This window comes from Zootoca vivipara, chromosome 2, assembly GCF_963506605.1.
Source record: "Zootoca vivipara chromosome 2, rZooViv1.1, whole genome shotgun sequence".
Classification (NCBI taxonomy): Eukaryota; Metazoa; Chordata; class Lepidosauria; order Squamata; family Lacertidae; genus Zootoca; species Zootoca vivipara.
The window spans coordinates 38,367,926-38,393,878 of NC_083277.1; the positions used below are offsets into that span (position 1 = coordinate 38,367,926).

At 45.9% G+C, this 25,953-nt stretch overlaps 1 protein-coding gene across 2 annotated transcripts; it reads left to right on the plus strand.

The window, feature by feature from the left end:
- The first annotated feature begins 1,912 nt into the window (after positions 1 to 1,912).
- On the plus strand, positions 1,913 to 25,826 carry XPC (XPC complex subunit, DNA damage recognition and repair factor). Of its 2 annotated transcripts, none has more exons than XM_060271391.1 (16): positions 1,913 to 1,981; positions 4,054 to 4,258; positions 5,132 to 5,277; positions 5,594 to 5,708; positions 6,793 to 6,877; positions 8,952 to 9,109; positions 10,207 to 10,324; positions 11,957 to 12,046; positions 13,388 to 14,341; positions 16,058 to 16,218; positions 18,165 to 18,246; positions 19,223 to 19,357; positions 19,977 to 20,146; positions 21,107 to 21,200; positions 22,026 to 22,115; positions 23,839 to 25,826. In XM_060271391.1, the coding sequence occupies exons 5-16, from the start codon at positions 6,833 to 6,835 to the stop codon at positions 24,061 to 24,063; spliced, it is 2,322 nt and encodes a 773-aa protein (XP_060127374.1). In that variant the 5' UTR covers positions 1,913 to 1,981; positions 4,054 to 4,258; positions 5,132 to 5,277; positions 5,594 to 5,708; positions 6,793 to 6,832; the 3' UTR covers positions 24,064 to 25,826. The 2 variants fall into 2 exon arrangements, with proteins under 2 accessions (XP_060127374.1, XP_034962387.2); XM_035106496.2 differs by having other exon boundaries at positions 1,935 to 2,285.
- The last annotated feature ends 127 nt before the right edge of the window (positions 25,827 to 25,953 follow it).

Sequence of the window (25,953 nt, forward strand, 5' to 3'; positions counted from 1 at the left end):
AATGCATAACAAGAACAAGGACAAACCAAATCAAAAACCTCCCCCTACCCACAAACATATATAAAAGGTGATAACAGAATGTTGTGCTCAGGTCCCCCTTGGGAGTTTCCCACCGTGATTGGCCACTGTGAGACCAGTGCTGGTGTAGATGGGCCACTGACCTGATCCAGGAGGGCTGCTGTTAGGTTCTTATCTCCAGGTATAGCTGAGAAACCCTGGAGAGTTCTGGCTACCAGTCAGAGCTAGCTGGACTGCCAATCTGACACAGTAATACAGGCAGGCAGCGTCCTGTGTGTACAGCTGTCTTGGTGCTTTGCCGCTTTGGTTTGGCTTGACTAAACTGAATGTGTGACCTGGCTTCAGTGAACAGCTCTGAGTTTGAAGTGAGGTGATGTGTTATCTGTGCTCCCCCCCCCTCCGCGAAAATTAGGTGCCGGTATTCACTGTGAAGTTGTTACAGGAAGTGTCATACTTTTTAACAACAAAAAGAGGTGCCAGTACTGCATACCCTTGAGCACCCCCTGAAAAGAAGCACTGGGTATTATAAATATGACAGCCCATTCACATAAACAACTCATCCTTGCAGTCTAGTGATGAACATGTGTGTGTGTTTTAGGCCCTGAATAGATTTATGACAGATGTCAACTTCCAGGAAGAACACAAGCATGCCACAGGAATGTAGGAAGCTGCCTTATATTGCACCAAGTGAGACCATTATCTAGCTTGGCATTGTCAACATTCACCGGCAATGGTTGTCCAGAAGTTTTTTCCAGCCCTACCTAGGACCTTCTGCATCCAAAGCAGTTGCTCTGCTGCTCATCAAATGTCTGCATGCTGCTTACCGCCCTGTGTGGCTTGAAAGCTTCTGTGCACTGGAGGAAACAAAACTGCTGATGTTGACATCACAGAATTAGCTTCATCTTTGTAAGCTCGCCTTACAATTCAATCTCAAGCTTCTTTACTCAGAAATAAGTCCATTGGAACTCAGTGGAGCTTGCTCCCTAGAAATTGAATTTAGGATTGGGTGGCTACAGTCCTACAAACATACACACTTTCTGAGTAGACATGTATAGGAATTGTGTTGTATTTCACGAACTAAAATAAAGGGAGTAAGCTGATGCCAAGTTTCTTCTCCCAAGCCTGAAGTCCATAACGCTGCAATCCTAAGACCACTCACTTGGCAGTAAACCCCATCAAACTCAGTGGGACTTACTTCTGTGTAAAATGTATAGACTTTCCAGAGGAGTAGCTGTGTTGCAGAAAAAAAACAAGAGCCTTGTGCCAGGCACAATACATATGCAGTCCTAAGCCCTTTTAACTGAGAGTAAGTCCTATTGAATTCAGTAGGGCTTACTTCTGAGTTAGGATTGTGCTGCTGGACTCCTTGGTATATACTGTATAGCATTGCGCTGCAAGTTGGGGGAAGTTCCCATAAAATACAAAATAGGTAAAGGTAAAGGGACCCCTGACCATTAGGTCCAGTCGCAGACGACTCTGGGGTTGCGGCGCTCATCTCGCTTTAGGACACACAGATAAAAAGAAGGTTGATTTTGGCCATGTACCTTACTATGGATTTGGAGCGGGAGCACTTTGGGCCTAATTTGGGTAAAGGCCACTAAAATTGTATCAGGTTTTATACTGGGTGCGTGTGTGCAGGGGACGGATTTCTCCATAAAGCGGCACAAGTTTCAAACCATGTTCCTTATTTCTGAGAGGTGGCGGGCTGCCCTGTAATCTCAAAGCGCCCGAGAGTCCCATTTCCTGCCTTCTCCTGCCAAAATCCGTATATTGCAATGCTTATCAGTTGCCCCGTCGCTTGTGAGGAGGGCAAAGCTGTTGAATCCTGAACAGCATCTTCATTCCGCCCCCCCCCCCCAAAGGCTGCAAGCTGCACCGCGTTCAGACCCGGCACGGAAGGGACGTCAGGAAGGAGGAGCAACGCAAGCTGCCAGCCCAGCATCGCGCGGGGCCGCTTGTGAGAGTAAGGGAGAACAACAGATGCAACAACCCTGCTCTCCGTGTTGTTTTTAAGCCGCCTTCTTCCGCAGATCGTCTTTCCCTCCCTCCTGCCCTCCTGTTTTGGATTTTCTCCTTTGTGTCTCCATCCGCGCTGGCCGGTGGCTTCTCTTGCGCGCTTCTCCCGCTGCTCCTCCAGGCCGATTTGCCGCGGATCAGGATGGCCAAGAAGCGCAAGGGGGTCGTGCAGCTGCCGGGGGTGGGCAAGAAGCTCAAGGGAGAAGTTGCAGCCTCCGCCTCCGGTCCTAAAACGCAGCAGCAGCAGGAGGGTGAGTGGGGGGGCGGAGGGATGCAGAATAGCCTTAACCGACAGCCCGTTCCTTGACAGTCTTTGCAGCTCAAGCCTAACCGTGGCTACTCAGAAGTAAGTCCCATTGAAGTCGACGGGGCTTACTCCCAGGAGTTTGGATTGCAGCTTTAGAATCATAGTTGGAAGGGACCACGTGTCTAGTTCTAGTCATACAACCCCCTGCCAGGCAGGAATCCTTTGCCCAAGGTGGGTTTCGAACCCACGACCATGAGATTAAGAGTCTCATGCACCCACTGAGCTTTCGTTAAGCTCCCAGCGGTTTACTGGGTTGGCTCTCCCTTTGGGCCTCGCCCACTCCCGGGTTATGTAAAAATCAACAGTTTTGCACATGCTCTGGCTGGAATTCCGTTGTGAATGGCCAAAGTTCGGCAGCCTGCTTGTGAATGAAACGTCTCATGTTCCTGATACTACCTTATACAACTATGTCACGTGGTTACCAAAAGAGGTTTCCTCCTAGTTGTCTCGTTTAACACACACACACACACACACACACACACACACACACACACACACACGAGGTTACCCTTGTTTCCTAAACATGAACATTCTCCTTAGGAACAGCAAAAGTTACTGATGTATGATCAAGGTGGGGGGGGGGGCGGGGAGAGAGTATTTTGCATGTTGCATTGCATTGTTTGGCATAATGTTGCGATTTTAATTTTGCTAAGCCTAACCAAGTAGTGCATGAGCATTAGAAAGGTGGGATGGAAATTTTTATGCAGTATAAAGTAAAATAATTCAGAGAAGTGTTTTGCCACAGTCTTGTTGTTGTTGTTTAGTCGTTTAGTCGTGTCCGACTCTTCGTGACCCCATGGACCATAGCACTCCAGGCACTCCTGTCTTGCACTGCCTCCCACAGTTTGGTCAAACTCATGTTCGTAGCTTCGAGAACACTGTCCAACCATCTTTTCCTCTGTCGTCCCCTTCTCCTAGTGCCCTCAATCTGTCCCAACATCAGGGTCTTTTCCAAGGATTCTTCTCTTCTCATGAGGTGGACAAAGTATTGGAGCCTCAGCTTCACAATCTGTCCTTCCAGTGAGCACTCAGGGCTGATCTCCTTCAGAATGGATAGGTTTGCCACAGTCTTAAGATTCTGCTTCTGTAAATAAGCTTGGTGATATCCAGCACCGCCTATCCATTTGCAGAACGGCTTTTAACCCAAGGAGGTTAAACCCAATGAGGTATCTGCTAGCATAAGGGACGGGGAGGCAATTCCTCATTTATACTGTAGCCCCCTGTGACACCCCCATCTGTTCCAGAAGGTTGAAGGACCCCCTCCCCCCCATAGTGTGGGAAGCGGCACAGAGACCTACAGCTGAAAATCACCACTCCCCTTGGTTTAGTGGACTCCTCTGCTAGATTAAAAGTCAGTCTGCAAATGGATAGGCAGCTCTGGATATCTCCCCTCCTGTCTTTTTCATATAATTGTAGAGTTAGAAGGGACCCCAAGGTTCATTTAGTCCAACCCCCTGCCACGCAGGAATATGCAGCTGCCCCATGTTGTTGTATAACAAAGTAGAAATAGCAGCAAAATAATAACAACAGGTTTAAACTTTGGGTTCATGGTGGATCACAGTAGAGTTGATTCACGATCTAATGGGAGGAAGAAATTGTAGAAAAGACTATTGGAGCCAGTTTGGGTGTTTAATTCGGATTAAGCTTGTATTCCTATCTCCTACCCTAACAGTTTGTGACTATCGTCGTCGTCACATTTTCTTTCCATACAGATGATTTTGAAGAGGAAAAACCCAGTCAGAAGAAAAGGTTGCCCAAAACAGCTTCTGGAAAAAAGAAGGAAAAAGAACGGGAGAGGGATATCTTTCAACCACCCTGCAGAAATTCGAATCAGAAAGGACCAAAGCCCAAAGTGAAGGAGGAAAAGAATAAAGTGGAAGAAAGTAAAGGGCCCTGTAAAAAAAGGGTAAAATGCAGGTAAATCAATGCTTAGGGTTTTCATTGAGAGCTGATTTATTTATTTATTTATTTCCAGAATCCGAACATCCGCTTATTTCATCCTTAGGGCAATGATACAATTGACATTTTTTGGTGCTTCCTCTTAGCCTCTGAACCCATAGAAAACCGGATGCCGATGCATGGGTAAAACTTTTGGTCTTTGGGTGTGCACATATTTATTTACTGTATATGTAAAATTAAACTACTGTACAGAGTTACATCCAAACCACCGCAATGTGAATTAATCCTCTCTCAGTCCTGGTATTCCACCTTAACCGACTTGTGGATGAGATGCTAAAGAGTAGATGCATCTGTTCTCTTTCCTATACAGTCGTACCTTGGAAGTCGAACGGAATCTGTTCCGGAAGTCCGTTCAACTTCCAAAACCAAAGTGCGGCTTCTGATTGGCTGCCAGTAAAGCTGGTGCCAAGAGATGATGGGAGTTGTGTGGTCCTCCTGATACGGCTCAACAAGAGTTAACCACTTCTGCTGTGAAAGAGGCCTTGTAAAGAGTCAAGGCTTAAACTTCTGTCTTGTACTGGGGTGGGGGTGAGGAATCTTGCCTTGTTTCCCCATTAAATTTGAGAGAATCTACACAAACCTGGAGCATGTGTGTGAGAGAGGAAGAGAAATACAGTTTTCTGGAGCTATCATATACACATTCTCTAGAAAGTCTGTTTCAGGTGCTCACTTAACTATGCGGGTTGTTTTTCCTTAAACTAGCTAACGTTAGGAAGAAATTCCTGGAGGTACAAGCTGTCTGACAGTGGGTTTTCTTCATTGGAAGGGCTTGAACGAATAACCTTTGAGGTCCCCTTCAACTCTACGGTTGTTTCTTTCCCCACATCCTAGTGGTCTGCAGAGTGCTCCTCTAAAGAAGGAAACAAATGCAAAAAAAGAATCTCCCATCACAAAGAGAACGAGAGATGATGAAGAAGATGGTGACAATGATGAAGATGAAGATGATGAAAGTGAGGATGAGTGGGAAGATGTGGAAGGTAATACATTTTTTTTAAAAAAAAAATTGCTGTGTAAATCTTGGTTCCCTTGGTTATTTTGGTTTATCATTATTTGGACACATTATTGCCATGCCAAAGTTTTATCAAAGGTGAATTTTGCCCCCCTGTCAGAGTATTCTGCCAGGGGTGGGGAGACCTCAGCTTCCCCCACCCTGCTGTTGCAGGATGCTGCCATTAGGCTTAAGATCCAGTGCTGAGAAGTTTCAGAAGCAGCCCTGAGTTAGAATTTAACTGCTCATCATCTTACTGGACATTATTGAAGACGCACTAATTAGACTGGGATGTTTGCTTCCAGAACTTCATCAACCTGAGATAGAGATCCTCAAAGAACTTCCTGCACCGGCATTGCCCAACAAAACAGTTGAGATAGAAATTGAGACACCTGAGCAGGTGAAGAAAAGAGAGAGAAGGTACGTGAGTTTGGTATTAGCGGGCCTTTGTGGCTGATTTGCCCTTTGGAGTTCCCGCACCACTGGGATGAAAAAAGGCTGCCTGGTTGAAGACCTTCTTCTACTGAGGACCTTGCTTAAGACATTTCCATCTCCAGAACTTGGGTGGGTGGTTGGCAGAGCCTTTTCCACTGTGGCACCGGGACTTTAGGGGTAAATCCAGCAAAGTCATTGTGCGAACCGAATGACTTCAGCGCATGCAACACAGCTTCCACTCCCTCTTCTCCTCTTGCTGCCCCCTATTTCATCCTCAGATCTATTTTGAAAAGTCCAGAGCAGATTTTTTTTGGGGGGGGGGCAGAGGGAATTCAGGGGTTGGAGGAGATGCTATGTTGCGCAAGCAGAAATTGTTCCGACCCTTAAGCTATCTTTTAGATGTGAAGTGAAAAACATTTCTGCTTGGCTAAGCTCTTGGTAGCTCTTGGTTGGCATTTCGTTTGTGGTTTGTGTGTGTGTGTTGGGCAGCTGGATCCACTTCTTTTTACTATAAAACAAGAATTAAAAATATAATAGGCTGCTCTGTTATATTGGTTTGGCAGCCTAAATTGGTTAGGAAGGCAGAATATAAATACAGGAAATAAATTCACACAACCAGTAGCACACACAAACCCAGTTATGCCTGAGCAGGAAATAGCAGAGCATGCAGGAGATATGAAGCTTCACCTGACAGCCCCTGTCCACTCAGTTCCCTGGCCTTCCCTTTATCAGGGTCCCCAACTGCATGGAGAGTTCTACTCACATGCAGGCAAATGCAAGTAAAACCCCCCTTTGAACCTTCCCCACTCAACAGAAGGTCAGGAACAGAGAAGGTAGGAGCGACAGGGCTAGCAGGCACGGCTCCACTTCTCCTCCATGAGGGGAAATTTCCTGTTCAGGTATAATCCCTCAACAGAGCTATAGTGCATGTAGCCTCATGCACACAGTAGCATATGAATGTGTTGCTTTGTGTTCTGGCTTCAGGTTGCTGCTCAGAAGCTGGAAAGTTAGGCCTTGAGAACATCACTGCATGGCACTCACTCTTTGGTTTGTTTTGGTCACCTTGCAGAGAGAAAAGGCAGGCCGAGTTTGAGACATATCTGCGGAGAATGATGAAGCGCTTCAACAAGGGAGTTCATGAAGACACACACAAGGTAATACGCCTGAAGAGTAATGTGTTGGAAGAAGGCAGACATTGCAGGGCTCAAGAGTTCTATTTCCAGTCAGCTACCTTGTTCTGGCACTTAGGAGAAGAGTTTATTGGAAATCCTGGCACGGTAGTATTTCCAAATAGTAATTCAGCGTGTTGTTACAAGGACAAGAGCAATATTGACACCCCAAGTCATTCTAGGGAAGCAGAGACATTAGTTGGTTTAGAACACAACAAATAGGCTTGTGCATCACGATAAACCATAGTTCATGATTTACCATGAACATACAGATGGCTTCTGCTTTGCCGCTTCCCTGCTTCCCAAGCAGGAGCAACAAATGGCAGCCCCTGGTTTAATGGTACATCTGAACCAGGAATCGTGGATAGTTTTACTCCAAACAACCCACAATGTGAAGTCAAACCACGACCCCCAGTTCGGATATAACACTAAGCCGGGATCAGGGTTTGTTACTGTAGAGAAGCAAAGTCAGAGTGATCTCCGCACTCACTGGAAACTTTTAACTATGGTTTACTATGACGTATGAATACAGATAATGTTGCTCAAAGAACCAATTTCCCCTCTACATACAATGGTTGGTACAGCTGTTGTCTGACTGGGCTTAAAGCTGCCTATTTATGTTTGTTTAAAAACGGTTCTGTGCAGATTTTCCTTCACCCAAAGCGGCTTGCAAACAACAGATACATATTTAAAAACCACATCCAAAATGCAAATGAGCGCATTTGAACCATAAGCTGAACAGTTTTTAAAAAAACCTATACCAGGTGCAGTCACATAAAAAAGAAAAGAAACCGCAGGCTGCTGATAAATTTAGCAAGCAGACACCAGATGAGGCAGATGGGGTTTATAAATCTTATAAAAGGCAGAGACGGAAGAACTTCTTCTGGCCTCAACCCTGAGGTCGTTCCATGTCTGGGGCATTTGTCCAACTGGTGCATCAGGCCTCACTATCGGGTTGCAGCCTGATCTAAAGTGGGTCACAACAGCAGCACTACCACCAGACAAACAGGCGGAAAGGATGAAGAAATGGGTTCCTGGGTGCATGTTTGAATTAAAGTTATGTATCTGAAAAGGACAACTGGTCACAGAAAAGTCCCACAGCTCGTTTTCTTCCTTCTAAAAGTGAAGGTAACCCTGAAAGGTAAAGGAACCCCTGACCATTAGGTCCAGTCGTGACCGACTCTGGGGTTGCGCGCTCATCTCGCGTTATTGGCTGAGGGAGCCAGTGTACAGCTTCCGGGTCATGTGGCCAGCATGACAAAGCCGCTTCTGGAGAACCAGAGCGGCACACAGAAATGCCGTTTACCTTCCTGCTGTAGCGGTTCCTATTTATCTACTTGCACTTTGACGTGCTTTCAAACTGCTAGGTTGGCAGGAGCAGGGACCGAGCAACGGGAGCTCACCCCGTCGCGGGGATTCGAACCGCCAACCTTCTGATCGGCAAGCCCTAGGCTCTGTGGTTTAGACCACAGCACCACCCACATCCCATTGAAGGTAACCCTAGCAATGCTCAAATGTGGGAGCTTTTCTTAAAATAAAAATAAAAATCTTATTTTAAATATGTAAGCCCCACTAGTAACTGAAGTTCTCTAGGCCAGCTGACATTATATTCAAAATACAGTAACAGAGATGACCAGGATGTTGCCCTCATTGGGCAAGGCTCCCTCACCAACGCAGCTGATGCTTCTGGCAGCTTCTGTCTCCTGGCAGCAGGTGCCAGAGACAGTTGGGTTGGGATGGAGGGTGTGTATTCTTTATAAGTCTCTCTCCCCACTTCCACCCTTCAAATGTTCCAAACTGGTAGGCTGCTCCTGAATTTCTTGGCCGCAGCAGATCTCGGAGGAAACAGCCCCCCCCCCCCAGTGTTCAGAGTTGCTCACATGAAGGCGCTTCCTCACATAGGCTGCTACCGATAACCTTTCCTGGCTCCCTAGCGGCAGACTTGGATGTATTGAGTCAGTGCTGGGCCTGTCTTTCGAGGCATGGAAACAAAACCTTATGTAGCATGACTATCCGTTGCCACTTCTCTCTCCTGGGAGCTGCTTCCTTCTCCCAACAGGTCCACCTACTGTGCCTGTTAGCCAATGGCTTTCATAGAAACAGGATCTGCTCTCAGCCGGACCTCCAGGCGATCGGCCTCTCTATCATCCCCACTCATTTTACTAAAGTGCCTGCGGGCCGCGTAGACCGCCTGTTCCTGTCAAATCTTGTGAAGTGGTAAGGGGCTTCTCTCTCTTGATCCAGGTTTTTTTGTTTTGTTTTGTTTTGTTTTGTTTTGATGGTGTTGCGATTTTACATGTGATAAAGAGTGGGAAGGGTCCCTGAAGGACATCCAGCCCAACCCCTTGCGCTCATGTTGGCTGCTGTTACAGCAGTCCTGACACATGGTTGTCTGCATCTGCGTAAATCACCCAAGTCACCACCACCCAAGCCTCTTACCATTAGTAGTAGTAGTAGTAGTAGTAATTATTTATTTATTTATACCCGACCCATCTGGCTGGGTTTCCCCAGACACTCTGGGCGGCTCCCAACAGAATATTAAAAACACAATAAAACATCAAACATTAAAAATTTCCCTTCAGATGTCTTCCAAAAGTCAGAAAGTAGTTTATTTCCTTGACATCTGATGGGAGGGCATTCCACAGGACGGGCGCCACTACCGAGAACGCCCTCTGCCTGGTTCCCTGTAACCTCACTTCTCGCAGGGAGGGAACAGCCAGAAACTGGACCTCAGTGTCCGGGCTGAATGATGGGGGTGGAGACGCTCCTTCGGGGACACTGGACCGAGGCCGTTTAGGACTTTCAGGGTCAGCACCAACACTTTGAATTGTACTGGGAGCCAATGTAGGTGTTATATGGTCTCGGCAGCCACTCCCAGTCACCAGTCTAGCTGCCGCATTCTGGATTAATTGTAATTTCCAGATCACCTTCAAAGGTAGCCCCACGTAGAGCTCATTGCAGTGGTCCAAGTGAGGGATAACTACAGCATGCACCACTCTGGTGAGACAGTCTGCAGGCAGGTAGGGTCTCAGCCGGCGTACCAGATGGAGCTGGTAGACAGCCACCCTGGACACAGAATTGACCTGCGCCTCCATGGACAGCTGTGAGTCCAAAATGACTCCCAGGCTGTGCACCTGGTTGTTCAGGGGCACAGTTACCCCATTCAGGACCAGGGAGTCCCTGCGATGTCTGTCCATTGGTCCTGATCCTGCCTTCTGCTTCAATTTCCGGGTGTGACAGCCCTTCAGAGACTTGAAGGCGTTATTAGCCAAGCAAGTAGGGGAAAAAAATAGAATATTGTTTCCTTTTTCAAGGTTTGTTGCGACCTTCACTGTCAATGGGGAGCTCTCTGATAACGAAGAAAGTTGGCAGTCCACGCTAGAGAGGCGTTTTGCTGTGTATGCTGCACGAGATGAGGAGGAATTGGTTCATGTAAGTGACAAGGCATTTGGGGGCACGTCAGTAACTGTGCTGGGGGAAGCGTGAAGCCAATCAGTGGCCCCTTGGAAAGGGATGCCGCTTTGTAGTAGCTTTCTTGCATGCAAATGCTCCCAAGTTCAGTCTCCAGGTAGGGTTGGGAGAGGAATTTGTGAATGCATATACCCCCCCCCCTGAAGTAATAATAATAATAATAATTTATTATTATTTATACCCCAGCCACTCTGGGCGGCTTCCAACAGAAAAATGAAATAAAATAATCTATTAAACATTAAAAGCCTCCCTAAACAGGGCTGCCTTCAGATGTCTTCTAAAAATCTGGTAGCTCTTTTTCTATTTGACATCTGATGAGAGGGCGTTCCACAGGGCGGGCGCCACCACCGAGGAGGCCCTCTGCCTAGTTCCCTGCAACTTGGCTTCTCGCAGTGAGGGAACCGCCAGAAGGCCCTCGGTGCTGGACTTCAGTGTCCGGGCAGATTGATGGAGGTGGAGACGCTCCTTCAGGTATACTGGACCGAGGCCGTTTAGGGCTTTAAAGGTCAGCACCAACACTGACCTTCCCTTAGTGGAATAGGTATCTCCATCACCCCCAAGATACACTCTTATTTATTCACCCAGGCTTCTGATGGATCTGGTTAGCTGTGGCAGATCTGTGGATTTTTACATTTTAACGCTAACCAATTATGTAAATTTCACGGTACTTTGGTATTACAGGATGATTTGCTGCTTTTTTTTCAATGTTGTAATTTATATGGTGATGTATGGAAGTGAGAGCTGGACCATAAAGAAGGCTGATCGCCGAAGAATTGATGCTTTTGAATTATGGTGCTGGAGGAGACTCTTGAGAGTCCCATGGACTGCAAGAAGATCAAACCTCTCCATTCTGAAGGAAATCAGCCCTGAGTGCTCACTGGAAGGACAGATTGTGAAGCTGAGGCTCCAATACTTTGGCCACCTCATGAGAAGAGAAGAATCCTTGGAAAAGACCCTGATGTTGGGAAAGATTGAGGGCACTAGGAGAAGGGGACAACAGAGGACGAGATGGTTGGACAGTGTTCTCGAAGCTACCAACATGAGTTTGACCAAACTGCGGGAGGCAGTGCAAGACAGGAGTGCCTGGCATGCTATGGTCCATGGGGTCACGAAGAGTCGGACACGACTAAACGACTAAACAACAACAACAACAATTTATATGGGCATGGTTAAATTTTGCTGTTGGGGTTTTGGAAACTGCTTTTCAAATACTTGAGTAAAAACAAGAAATGTCCAACCTGTTACTTCCTCCGTCATTCATTGGCATACGTGGAGAGCCCTCTACTTTCCTAGTTAGCTTACTGCATTGGTAGAGAAGCTACATTGACCCCCAACTGGCATAGGGGGCTTTGGCATCCCTCACAGTACATGGAGAGGAGGTCAAAGTCTCCAGTATGCCAATCTGCTGTGGGGAAAGGCTGTTCTGGGTCACTTTTAGTTGGATTTAGACTAGAAATTTGTTACAAAGTCCTGTGGGTTAAAATCCCTTGGTTAAGAACAAAGTGGAGGGTGGAGTGGGAGGGAAAACCTCCATATTGACATAACTCCAGATCCAAACTAACAAACAATAATATTTTTCACTTTTTCAAATAGGTATTTTTACTCATTCTGCGAGCGTTGCAGCTACTGTGCCGCCTTGTGTTGTCTCTGCAGCCCATTCCTCTGAAAGTGTTGGCGGAAAAGGTAGGTGTGTCTCCAGGAGGGCTCTCAGTGAGACTTCCTTTGAAGCAAACATGCATGGGGTGACTGTAAAGCAGCAGTTCTCAAATAAATGGGTTCACCCAAGCATTACAGGGAGCTGAAATGCTTGCACGATATGACTTTTTCCTATGCTAATCATCATAACCGTTTAATGGACAAGTGGTGCAAACATCAGAGTGTTCACTATTAAGATCACTTGTTTATCTCCCTCACAGCACATTGGAAGCACAGTGGTACCTTGGTTCTCAAACGCCTTGGCACTCAAACAACTTGGAACCCAAACATTGCAAACCCGGAAGTAAGTGTTCCAGTTTGCAAACTTTTTTCAGAAGCCAAACATGCTCCATTTTGAGTGCCACACTTCCATTTTGAGTGTTACGCTGAGCTCTGTCTGTTTTTGCTATTTATTTTGCGTTTTTGTTTTTGCAGGTCTTTTTGTTTTGTTTTTGTGACTGCATGGAACTCAGTTCAGCTACTGATTGATTGATTCTGTGATGCAGTACATTGTTTATAGCTTTCATTTTATGAATCAATGGTCTCGTTAGGTAGTAAAATTCATGTTAAATTGCTGTTTTGGGGGGTTGTTTTTAAAAGTCTGGAACGGATTAATCCATTTTGCATTACTTTCTATGGGAAAGCGCGCCTTGGTTTTGGAACGCTTTGGTTTTGGAAAGGACTTCTGGAACGGATTAAGTTTGAGAAGCAAGGTACCATTGTAGTACAAAAACACATTCTGGAATTGCAGGTCTAGATTATGTGTTTGGTCTGTGTATGTTCCTCAAGCAGAATAGAGTTCATGATGTCACGAGCTTGCCCACAAGAGAGCCAGTTTGGTGTAGTGGTTAGAGTGTCTGACTACGACTTAGGGAGACTTGGGTTCAAATCCCCACTCAGCCATGAAGCTCAACCAGTCCTCAGCTTAATCTACTTCAAACGGTTGTTCTGTGGATAAAAGGTGGGAGAAGGCCCAGGCATGCTACCTTGAGTTCATTGCAGGAAAGGTAAGAAATGAGCATAGTGAATAAGTAAGAGGCCTATTGAACAGAGGAGGTGCCTCTGTACATACAGATATTTGCTCAGAACTGTCTCCAGTAAGGTACATGGCAAAATCTACAGCTTAGCATCTCCACTGTAGATTATGTACCACTGTGGGCTCATATCTTCCATAGGGCAAATTCTACAGGTCTGCTAATTCAGAGCAGAGCGGCTCACTTTTAACAGCTAACATATTGAGACCAAAACTATTGAAACACTGCAGAGTGTTTGCCTCACTGCCTTGTCTTTTGATAGCCCACAGCCCTCTTTTTTCATTTTACCCCCCAGGGAAAGGCCACTTCCTCCAAGAAGCGCTCTCTCAGTGCAGTTTCCGAGGAATCGGATGGCTCTGCCAAAAAGCCTAAACGTGCCTCGAAAAAATGTGCAGGGCCTGGTAAGGCCAAGCCAGAGGCAGGCCAAGAGAAGGTCCTGTCAAGGAGCCAGGAAGCTGACAGGAAATCATCCCCAACAGGAGCCAAAAGGACAATAAATAAACCTACTGCCCTCAGGGGTGCTCAGGAAGAAAAGGAACCTGGTGCGAGCAAACTGCCGGGAAAGGGAGGGTTGGGGAGGACCAAAAACGACCGCCTACGAAAAGTGGCCTCAAAAGTGTCATATAAAGAGGAGAGTGGAAGCGACGACGGCAGGGATTCTGAATTCCATGCTTCAGAGGAAGACGAGGATGAAAGCAGCATCTCTGATGAGGACTTCGAAACTCCCAAGAGGAAACAGAGGTCGTCACTAGGGCCCCCGAAAGCAAAAGCAGCTCTTAACAACAGGCGGAAATCTGGGCCTGCGGTGCTGAATGTACCCAAGAACTCTCGGACGGTTGAGAGTTCACTGGGGGAAGCGGCTACCCCAGGCTCTTCAAACCCCTCAAAGAGAAGGAACAAAATAATTTCTAGCGATGAGGATGAAGGAGGCGATGTGGGACCAGGTAAACAGAGAGGCACTGACCAGTGGCTGGAGGTTTTTCTCGAACGGGAGGACAAGTGGGTCAGTGTGGACTGCGTCCATGGCACCGTTGGGCAGCCACTGCTGTGCTTCAGACATGCCACCAAGCCAGTGTGCTACATCATCGGCATTGATAACGACGGGTGCGTCAAGGACGTGACACAAAGATACGACCCGGCGTGGATGACGTCAACGAGGAAGTGTCGCGTGGACGCTGAGTGGTGGGAGGACACTTTGGAACCGTACAGAAGCCCTTTTGTGGAGCGAGAGAAAAAGGAAGAAAGGGAGGTAACAGAAGGGAGCTTGCCGGTTTCCTTCTCCATGAACAAAACTATGTCCTGGTTGACTAAGAGGTCCTCCATCCCCTCGATACTTTTCATACCTGGTCTGTGTAAACATGGTGGGTGTAGAAATACATGGGAAGATGAGTCTATGAGTCAAGTGCCTTTGGGTTTCCTTAAATGGCGCAAGCTTGGCCTTGGGGAGGAGGGAGAAGGAAACGGAGGGTACAGGTGTGGCAGGGTTATCAAGCTAGTACCAACTTAATTCAGCAATGTGAGGGTGCGGACAGGATTTTAGGCCTAGGATGGTCATAGCAATCCAGAGCCATGGCAGGGTATGTTATGATTTCAGCAATCTTAATGAGCAGACAGTCGTTCAGGGTGAGATTCCTCTAACAAAGCCCCTTCTGCTTGTGTTTGCAGCAGGGCTTCTGGAATTCTCTGCTTGCTTGAAGAGCGCCTGAGAGCTGGCTCTCGCAAACAGAGGATATCACTGCAGGATCAGACCAAAAGCCTATTCGAGTCCAGTGTTATTTATAATTCCATCGGTTTCTTTCCATTTCTGACCTGCTTCCTATAAGACATCACAAAGACATTTAACAACGAAAGCACTTTAAATCGTTTTGTGTATAACAGGGTTCCCCAAACTTGGGTCTCCAGCAGTTTGTTGTTGTTGTTGTTGTTTTGGACTACAATTCCCATCGTCCCTGATCACTGGTCCTGCTAGCTAGGGATGATGGGAGTTATAGTCTTAAGAAAACACCTGGAGACCCAGGTTTGGGTAACCCTGGTGTATAAGAACAGTTTCACGCCCAATATGGATAACAGCATTCTGTTCACCCAGTAGTGAATCAGAAGATGCCTTTGGAAAGCCTATAGGTGCCACAGCCCTCTCTGGCTCCCCAGCAACTGGATACCATAGCTGCCAAGTCTCCCGTTTTTCACGGGAAACCCCCGTATTTTAAACCATTTCCCACTGGCAGCCCGGATTGGGAAAAATCCTGTAAATCCCCGTATTTCTTACCTGCCAGGGAGGCTCCATTTTGGGTCCTGGCGCTGCCCGATTTCCGGTGTCCATACATGGGCAGCGCGGCACCGGAAGTCACTTCTATGCATGTCCGGACATGCGTAGAAGCGACTTCCGGTGCTGCTCCGCCCATGCCTGGGTACCGGAAATCGGGCAGAGCGGCACTGGAAGTTGCTTCTATGCATGTCCGGACATGCGTAGAAGCAACTTCCGGTGCCGCACCGCTGCTGATCCTGCATTTTTCAGCGGGAGACTTGGCAGCTATGCTGGATACTGCCTCTGATACTGGAGGTGTACGCAGTTGTCATGCCTTGTAGCCATTGAGTCAGCTTGTCCTCCATGAGTTTGTTTTTTAAACCTGTACAAGTTGGTGGCCACTGTGACAACTATCTTGTGGGTGTTCTGCTTATCCCTAGTGGGTCTGTTGCGTATTCATTCATCGGTCGATGACTCCCAGCTGAGTGTGTGAACGGACTCTATTAATTAAAGTATTCCACCTGGAGGACGTGGTCTCGGTTGATACAAAAGTTCCGTCAGTGTTGTTAGAGCAGGGATGACTCCCTTATGACCCCTGGATCAAGTAATCCTGTGAAATCTGGCCCTGATACTGTCTTTTATGTTTGCCCTCCAAATAACTGAAGAATCTGCTTGTGCAGCGTAAACTCTAAAGTCAACCACTTACGTCATGTCTCCCAGTTTCTAGTTAAACTTCAAGACCAGCCCCTGCCGACAGCCATTGGTGAATACAAGAACCACCCACTTTATGCCTTGAAGAGGCATCTCCTTAAATACGAAGCCATCTATCCGGAGACAGCTGCTATACTAGGGTATTGCCGTGGGGAGGCTGTGTATTCCAGGTGAGAGTCATCTGCCAGGTGTGTATGGCGTGAAATGGGACTTCATGTGGCTACGTTGCTCTGTGCTCAGATATCAGATTTCACATTGTCAGTACTTTTGTTCACCTTTCTTTCTTTTTAAAAAAACACAAACAAAACAAACCAGTGTCCACAGACAGACAAGGGGGTTAAGGTTAGGGTTAGATCTAGCAGGAGTTGACTGGCTTGGCAGCTGCTGGCCAATATTTGTTTCTGAGTGCTGAATTCAGGTTCCTGAGTGTCCCCGGTTTATTTTCTTTCACCCTTGTGACTTGATTTTCTCACCCTTGTGACTTGATAGAGTTGCACGTATACCAGTGATGGCGAACCTATGACACGCGTGTCAGACGTGACACGCAGAGCCCTCACTGCTGGCACGCGCCCCATCAACCCATTCGCGCTGTTGTTGTCCCCCCCCCCATTTGTTCTCCCGCTCCGCCTCACACTACAGCTTGTCTCCGCTGTTAAAACCTGGATCCTTCTTACACAGCCCAACACTTACACGGCCCAACAAGACAATGACAAAAACCCGCCATCAGCATACAAATCAATATGGTTAAACTAACCAAAAGCACACACCCGCCCCACTCACACAAGAAACCAAAGACCACCACAGCCATCCACAAATGAATAATCACACCCCACGCCAACCCCCGACCTCTCTCACCAATGAAGGAACACAAACGAACAACAGAGAACCCGCATAAACAACACTGACACTGAACCCCTACATATACCAAGGAAAACAGAAACATAGACACCCCACCCCACCCACTCCCCCATCCCGCCCCCTCTTCCCCCCTCTCCTTCCTAATGTCTCAACAAGCAAGATTGATGTGTAACAATGGAATAACTATGAGACACTGCATTACCTTTGTAAACCAAGAAAATCCTCAATAAAAAAAAAACCTGGATCCTTTTGTTGTTGTTGTTGCTGGTAGCCAGAGATTGGTTTTTTAATCCTTTCTGTGCTGTTTTTTCTGGCGCTTTGGCAGACAATGATTGGGTGTAACAGCTTCATTTTTTAACCCGTTCTGTGCTAGATTTTTTGGCACTTTGGCAGACTATGTTGGTGCTGTGTGTTAGTTCCAGCGAAGGTATTATTCATCATTGATTTCTGTTCTCTTCCCCACCCCAAAAGTGCAGCATCTTTGGGGCATCCCCCCAAAAAAACCAAAGCAACTTTTGCACCCCCCAAAAACCTCCAAAACTTTGGTCAGCAGCTCCCCCCAAAAAGCTCAACAACTCTGGGCACTTTGTGATAAATAAGGGGTTTTTGGTTTGGTTTGGTTTGGTTAAATAATTAGTTTTGGGTTTATTAAATACAGTTATTACAATTATACATTTTTGTTATTTAAACTACAGTAAATATTGTGAAATTATGGGTTTTTTCTCGAAGTGACACACCACCCGAGTTATGCTTGGTTTTTTGGCGAATTTTGACACACCAAGCTCAAAAAGCTGCCCATCACTGACGTATACAGTGGTACCTCGGTTTGCAAATGCAATCCGTTCCGCAGAGGCGTTTGCTCACCGAGGCATTCTTCTGCATGCGCGCAAAGCGTCTGCGCATCTGACGCCGCAGAACCTGGATGTAAACACTTCCGGGTCCACAGCATTCGTAAACTGAGGTTTTCGTAAACGGAGGTAGGCGTAAACTGAGGTTCCACTGTATAGGCAATTCCTGATGAACTCCAGGGGTGGGGAAATCAGTTGGTTCGAAGTTGGGGCTTTTCGTGACCCGCATAGCTTGTTTTCCCTCCCATGACTCACAGAAATCAAACTGTTTGATCTGTGCAAACGGTTTTAGTGGTTGCAGAATTTGGGTTGTATTGGCGGAGAAGCACCCAATATACTTAAAAAGAAAAATGTATGTGTGTGCTCACATTGAGAATATTTGAGGGCACAGTTCATTTGGACTTTTTCAGAGACTGTATCCATACGCTGCACTCCAAAGACACCTGGCTGAAGCAAGCTCGAGTGGTCAGGATTGGCGAGGTGCCTTATAAGGTAAGATGACAGCAGATTCACTCCGAGGCTGCGGTTGGGCACATGTAGCTCAGTAGCAGAATGAGAGATGCATGCATGAGCCCTTATGAGCTGAAGAACAGAACAGGCCTGCTGGATCAGACCAAAGGATGGAGAACCTGCCACCCTCCAAAGGTTGTTGGGCTACAATTCCCTTTAGCCCCAGTTAGCATGGCCTGTGGCCAGGGATGATGGAATAATAATAATAATAATTTATTATTTATACCCTGCCCATCTGGCTGGGTTTCCCCAGCCATTCTGGGCGGCTTCCAACAGACATTAAAATACAATAATCTATTAAACATTAAAAGCTTCCCTAAACAGGGAACGGATGAGAATATTGGAAGTTGTAGTCTAAACCTATCTGGAGAACCAAAGATTCCCCATCCCTGGCCTATTAACCAGTCACAGTGGCCAGGAACTTGTTTTCAGAGGCGTGCTGTCTCCAATCCTGGAGTTACCGTATAACTATAATTATTAGCCCCATCTCATTTGTATCCAATTAAAGCTAAGGATAGGGTTGTTGTTTTTTACTCAGAGTAGACCTATTGAAATGAATGGACCTGCACTGGTTAGGGTCATTCATTTTAATGGGTCTAACTCTTGAGTAAAAGTTAGTTGCATACAACCGAAAGTAACCAGGTTGGGAAAGACTTGTATTCGGGAGACCCTGGAGAGATGAATTCCGGATTGCCATTGCTATGAATCAATAGAGTGCAGCCGTTCTGCAGCCTTGCAGTTTGGTGGTGGCCTGGGATGTTGCTGGAAGGAAACAGAGAGAGAGCATTCACGAGCCGCTTGTGTATCTTCTTTTCATGCTTCTGCGTGACATCAGAAGTGACAGTGGGTACTCTCACAAACCTCACTTTGAGGGGTAGCAGTTGGGTTGACACTGAGAACTTTACAGGCAAGTAGTGGGAACAGATGAGAACATTGGACTCGTGTTGTGTTTGCACAGATGGTTCTAGGCTACTCCAACCAAGCAAGGAAAGCACGGATGGCAGAACCAGCAAACAGAGACAAAAAGGACTTGCCGCTGTTTGGCCTCTGGCAGACGGAGGAATACCAGCCCCCTGTTGCCGTGGATGGAAGGGTAAGCTGGAGGAGAGATCACGCAATCACCCCGGGAGTGGCTCGGGTGGTGATTGCACAAGATGAGGCCTTTTAAGTGGTGGCCCCAGACCCGGGACCCCAGAGCTTCCTCCCCCCTCATTGCTGGTCTTATTTAGTCATCCAGATCTTTGGGAATTAAGTTCCTGGGGACCTAACCATTGTAGATATTAGATCGAAGTTTTTGTGTTTTCAGATTTTTAATGGTGCTGTGAAATACTTTGCGATGATGGTTTTCTCTGTATTGTGCACTGTTCTGGGCTTCTGGTTTGGGGCGGGGGGGGGGGGGAGGTTGTGCAAAATGAAATGAATTTCACATTGATGAAAATGAAGAATAAAGGTAAATTGAGTGGGTACTTTGGTAAAGCTAAATCGTTCTCTCCTGGGTTGTATAATTTAACTGAAAGTTTTGCATTACGGCTAGCGTTCTTGTAAAATGTACTCGCTCTTGCAATGTATCTACTGTTTCTCATTTTCATTGGCACCAGTCCTGTGCTTGGCACTTCAGCAAGAACCAATTTCTGCATAAAAGTATTAGAATAATTGTGTTTTTCTTCCTCTCTTCTCCCCCCCCCTTTTCTTCGCCCCTGTTTTGTTTTCAGGTTCCCCGGAATGAATTTGGGAATGTGTATCTCTTCCAACCCAGCATGTTGCCCATAGGCTGTGTGCAGCTAAAGCTTCCCAACCTCCATAGAGTGGCGCGCAAACTGGATATTGACTGTGTCCCAGCTGTTACTGGATTTGATTTTCATGGTGGCTACTCGCACCCAGTGTACGTCACACTTCTACTACTCACTTTGATCAGGCTTGGGGTGGCCTTCATCACTTGTTCTGGACATCTGTTTTGCCAGTGGAGAATATGCCCTGGATCTATTCATCCTACATGGCTTACCTGCAGTAATCGCAGAGAGTAGCATTGGCTGAGATGCAGCCGTCACCTTGCTGTGCCCTTAGCAGAAGGGGAGCCAAGCACCTGTTTCTCTTTGTGCTACCTTCCTTTGTGTTTGTGTGTGCGTCTTTTGTCTTTGAACCCATGCCATGCAGACAATAGGAACTGGCTTAAGTTAAATCAGTGGTTCCTAAACTTTTGGGGGCCACTGTCCCCTTGGCTCCATAAACTCATCCCCCGGGCTCCCCTGCCCTATGAAAAACTTTATTCAGAATAGCAGTTTCCACAACCCTCTAAGGAAAGCAATAGCACATTTATTCAAAATCCAGTTTAATCTGTTTTGTTCAACATAATTGACAAATTTGATCCAGTGATTACCAGCTTTTCAAAGTGCTTCCCTGCTAAATAATTAAGTACTTTTCCGTAGACAAAACTAGTGAAGTTTATTTATTTGAAGTTCCATAGCTCGGTGGTGGAGTTTTTGATTTGCATGCAGGAGGTCCCAGGATCAGTTTTTGGCATCTCCAGGTAGACCTGGGAGAAAAACCCTTGTATGAGATCCTGGAGAGCTGCTGCCAGTTACTGAGCCAATAGTCTGACTCAGCACACGGCACCTTCCTCTGTTCCTATTTCTTATCATTCTTGTGTCTCACCTTTCAGCCCCTCGTGGGATCCCAGGTATTTTCTAACCATTTCCCCCTGTCACTTTGAAAGTGCTGATACAATGGAGCTCATCAACACTCAAAACAGCATCCAATTGGCTACTTGTCTTCCTAGGATCATTTAAAACTTCCCCAGCTCAGTGCACAAATGACAAGTTCTCGTCATCTTTATCTTCGCCAGGACCGAAGGTTATGTGATCTGCGAAGAGTACAAAGAAGTGCTTGTTGCAGCGTGGGAGAACGAAGAAGCTGAGAGAGAGAAGAAGGAAAAGGAGGTGAGAATCACTCTGAGAGTTGGAGCAGCGGGAACTGACACTGCCAGAAATTGGCAGCATTACAGGGCTAATTAAATAGAGAGCTGCTGATAGTTCCCACAGTGTCTTCTAGCACCTCCTATCCCGACAGGTGATAGCCGGAAACTACAAATGTTTAAGGATCTGTTGCACAAATGGAGTTCCTATTGCACTTCTCCATTAATGTCATTGTTAGGGAGCACTCGGCATATGCAATCATTCCTTCAATTTCTGATAATCAGGTGTGGCTGCCAGGGCTTATGTTGCCAAAACGAATTCTTCCATGCACAAGAGGTGGGTCATCAGTGGGCTTGCAGGAATCCCAAAATTTGCAGAATTTTTATTTAAAAAACCCTAAAGGGTAGGAACCCCCAAAACAACCAAGGGAGGACTGAGCATGCCCAGTGACTATGAAATGCTGACTTGCATTTTAGCCTCTGCTTAATCTGATACTTATTCTTAGTTTACATTTAATGTTCTCATTTTCATATGATTGCATCGGTGTTGATGCTTATTTCTCTCTCTCTTGCTGATCAGCTGCATTATTTTGAGTTGCTTGTATTCTGCTGGTATTTTAATAGTTGTTGTTTTTTTTACATTGCATTGTACGTTGCCTAGAGGCGACTGATAAATATAACCAGCGAATATCACAGATTGTATAAATACCTCTGATATCCTCTTTCTTCCCTGTGAGCAGATGGAGTTCTGTCAATTACATGCTATTCTTTTGTAGAATGTAAGGCCAGCTATAATTGGATTGGTGTGTGTGTCCATCCTTTGATTTCTGATTGAATTTTTAAAAAACAGAAGCGGGAGAAGAGAGTCCTGGGGAACTGGAAATTGCTGACAAAAGGGCTTCTGATCAAAGAGAGACTGAAGAGACGCTACTCTACTAAGGTAATAAAAGGCCTTTAGTCTGTATTTTTACTGCCAAAAGGGTGTTCCTGCTGACATTATTTGGGCTATAACAGTAACATTGGGGAGTTTATTCAGGGTATACATACATACACTGAGGTGTGTGTGTGCAGTCCTGTAGGTAAAAAAAACAGGTAAAGGACCCCTGGATGGTTAAAGGCGACTATGGGGTGTGGCACTCTTCTTGCTTTTCAGGCTGAGGGAGCCGACATTTGTCCACAGACAGCTTTCCAGGTCATGTGGCCAGCATAACTAAACCACTTCTGGTGCAATGGGACACCGTGACAGAAACCAGAGCGCATGGAAACGCAGTTTACCTTCCTGCCGCAGCGGTACCTACTTATCTACTTGCACTGGTGTGCTTTCAAACTGCTAGGTTGGCAGAAGGTGGGATAGAGCAATGGGAGCTCACCCCATTGTGCGGATTCAAACCGCTGACCTTCAGATCGGCAGACCCAAGAGGCTCAGTGGTTTAGACCACAGCACCACCCGCAGTCCTATACACACTTAATTAGGAATAAGTCCTACATAAGTGTGGCTTATTTCTGAGAAGTGGGTAGGATTGCAGTTTCTACCCGGACACTGAGGTCCAGCGCTGAGGGCCTTCTGGCGGTTCCCACTGCGAGAAGCCAAGTTACAGGGAACAAGGCAGAGGGCTTTCTCGGTAGTGGTGCCCGCTCTGTGGAACGCCCTCCCACCAGATGTCAAAGAGAAAAACTACTACCAGACTTTTAGAAGACATCTGAAGGCAGCCCTGTTTAGGGAAGCTTTTAATGTTTGATGGATTACTGTATTTTAGAAGCCGCCCAGAGTGGCTGGGGGAGCCCAGCTAGATGGGCAGGGTATAAATAAACAAATTATTATTATTATTATTATTATTATTATTATTATTATTATTATTATTAAAATAGCCACGAACTGTGTAAAGTTTTAAGAAGGAAACAGATGACAGTAAGTTAATTCTGCAACAGCTGGCGGGAAGGGAAATCAAGCTTCCTTAACTTCAGAAATGAGGAGATATAAACTGAGCTCCCCCCCTTTCTTCACACATGCACCCACCTTCTGAGGTGTTACAGGTAACAATAATTTGCCATAAGGAGTGGTGGGAATTGTGAAACCATCACAATTAAGGTTCAGGCTTTGGGGTTTTTAAATCAGCCATGCTTAGCTGGCAACCAGTGCACAGATTTTACTGTTTTAATAACTTCAGAATGTATAATGGGTTAGGGGTGTGTTCAATTGCTCTAATGATGCTGAAATGCACAGTGGCTCATTTGGCTTAGTTGTTGTGGAAAAGGGCATAGCCTTCCACAGAAGGAAGCAGGTTCCTATGGGACAAGTGATAAGAGAGCACATTCTTCTCACCTCCAGGGTTTTTTTGCCTGAAGTCATGCCAGCGGCAAAATCTTGAAAAGTATTGCCTTGTATTTCAGTGATTCCTCTTTCTTGTCAATGCAATTGTCCAAGATCATCATCTCAAACATTGGAATTGGGTCTAGATGTTTTTGCACAGCCGGCTGAAACTCCTTGGCACTGCTGGTCGTCTTGCTGCAACCTCCATTGCAAATGAGGTTCTATTCACAGCAGCAGTTAACACTCCACCATTTGTTGGCTTTTACTTGTTTGTGAGCCACCTTGGTGTCCCTTCTCAGAATGAATGGCAGTACATGCATTCTTTTACTAGTAACAATTGCTTCTCTTCCAGAATGAGGCAGCAGGAGCAGCAGTGACTCCGGGAGGCGGGTTCTCCTCTGATGAGGATGAAGGAGGCGGAGAACCAAGTTCAGAGACACCAGCTGGGGATGTGGAAGTTTCTTGGCCCCAAAATCGGCAACTGGAACAAGAGAAGGAGGGAGGGAAAAGGACCAGAAAGAGCAAGAGGGAAAAGAAAGGAGACGCAAAATACTTGTTCCCATTTGAGAAGCTGTAACTGGAAGCAGCCACTGTGGCAAAGAAAAGAAGAGTCTTTTTTTAAATATATGAGACCAACTTGTAAATAGCTTCAGGTTTAGGAAATAATATATTTTTTTATTTGCTGCAAGATGGACATTTGGGTTTTGACTCAATATGTTAAGAGAGCAATTGTTTGATTGTGTGTGAAAATACTTCTGGTGAGAATAAATCAGGGAGTTCATAGGAACCTTTATAAGTCTTGGCCATAAAAAACACATTTTACTCCATTTGCAGTTGCAAATGTGGATTGTGCCAGGTTGGCTAAAAGAGCTTAGAATTAGATATGTTTTTATTACCCTCTCTTCAGAGGAGTGAGCCTTGCTCCTTTGTATTTGTGGAGTTACGGGGAACAGGCTGGTTTAGACCAGTTGTGGGGGATTCTGTGACCCTCCAGAAGTAGCTGGGACTACAAATCCCATCATCCTTGGCCCCCACAGGTTCCCCACCTCTATCTTAGGTGCTATCAATCAGACTCTTTGTGAATGCTGTTTCCCCTTCAACGTTTTTGTAATTCCTTGGTTTCCCCATGGTTAGTAGTGTCTCTTTCACTGTCCTCATCCCTTCTGTTTGTCTGAAAAACGATTTACATGGTAGCTATAAAGATCCCAAGTATGTCATCAATGGCTAGAAGGCGGTGATGTCCTTTGCTTGTAAAGAGTAAAACTTTTGGGGGCTTCAGGAAAGAGTGTAGGCCACCCACATTTTGGACACAGTCCCCTGTGAAATTTGCCAGGACAAGCAACACAGAAGCAAGTGGAGAGTGTGCCAGAAAAGCATTGCTTGTGCTCTTGCACATTTCCCCACTTATTTCTAGAGAGCTTGTGCAAGAGACACAAATGTGAACCTTTTTGCTAGTTAAAAAGTATCGTAGGAGCTTTGGGTAGAGGGACTTCTCAAGAATCATTAAGTTTTTGATTCTTCCTTCTGCATCCTCATAAATAAGCCTCATTATGAGCCATGCCTGTTTTGAGCGCTGAACTAAAGTTATGATGGCTCCAGTCTGAAACGGTCTGAGTGAGCACAATCTAAACAGAACTGACTTATAAGAATGTATGCTTGCATTCTGCCGTTACTTAATGATCACTGTACAATGACTTGTTTGCCTCTTCTATAGAGTGCTTTCACTTATACACACTTTTTGCTACAAAAGAAATGTTAATGATACCACTTGACACAGCTTTAAAAATTACACAGGTTTACTGGCCTGAAAATTTTTGCAGTTTTTTTTTTAAAAAAACCCCTTGAACTAGTATTTAGCACTTTTAAAATATTCAGGAAAAAATATTTTTGTACTGAATCCTTAGTTTAAAATAAAAGCGTTAATATTATTTTATGCAAGAGTCTTCTTTCTTTCCAGAGATGGCCATTGGTGGGTGCCACATGCTACAAACACCTGCTTCATATTTCTTTGCAGCACACTGAAGGCTGCATTTCTGTACCCCAGAAGCTGCTAAGTGATGGCCCTCTAGATGTTATTGGGAATAAAACACCCAACATCCTTGAGAGTTGACTATGCTAGCAGGGCCTGATGGAACCTTAAGTCCAGCAATAGCTGGGGGAAACCATATTGACAACATGATCCAAATATAGAATTCAAGGCAGAAGGGAAGGATTGACAAGATTGGGTACATTATGTAAGTTCCAGTTGTTGCCAAGGGAAGAGTAGGAACCATTTGAAAAGATGCATCCTTTGTGTGAACTTCCAATGGGAAAATGCACTACATACATTAGCAGGTTCATTAAAGGATAAATAAATTTCATTTGCCTATATTATGAAAGAGTTGCACTGTGACTATTAATTCATGGGGGACTCAATTTTTCAGAAAAGTGACACATCAACTGAGCCGGTTTTGTGGCTGCCCATGGT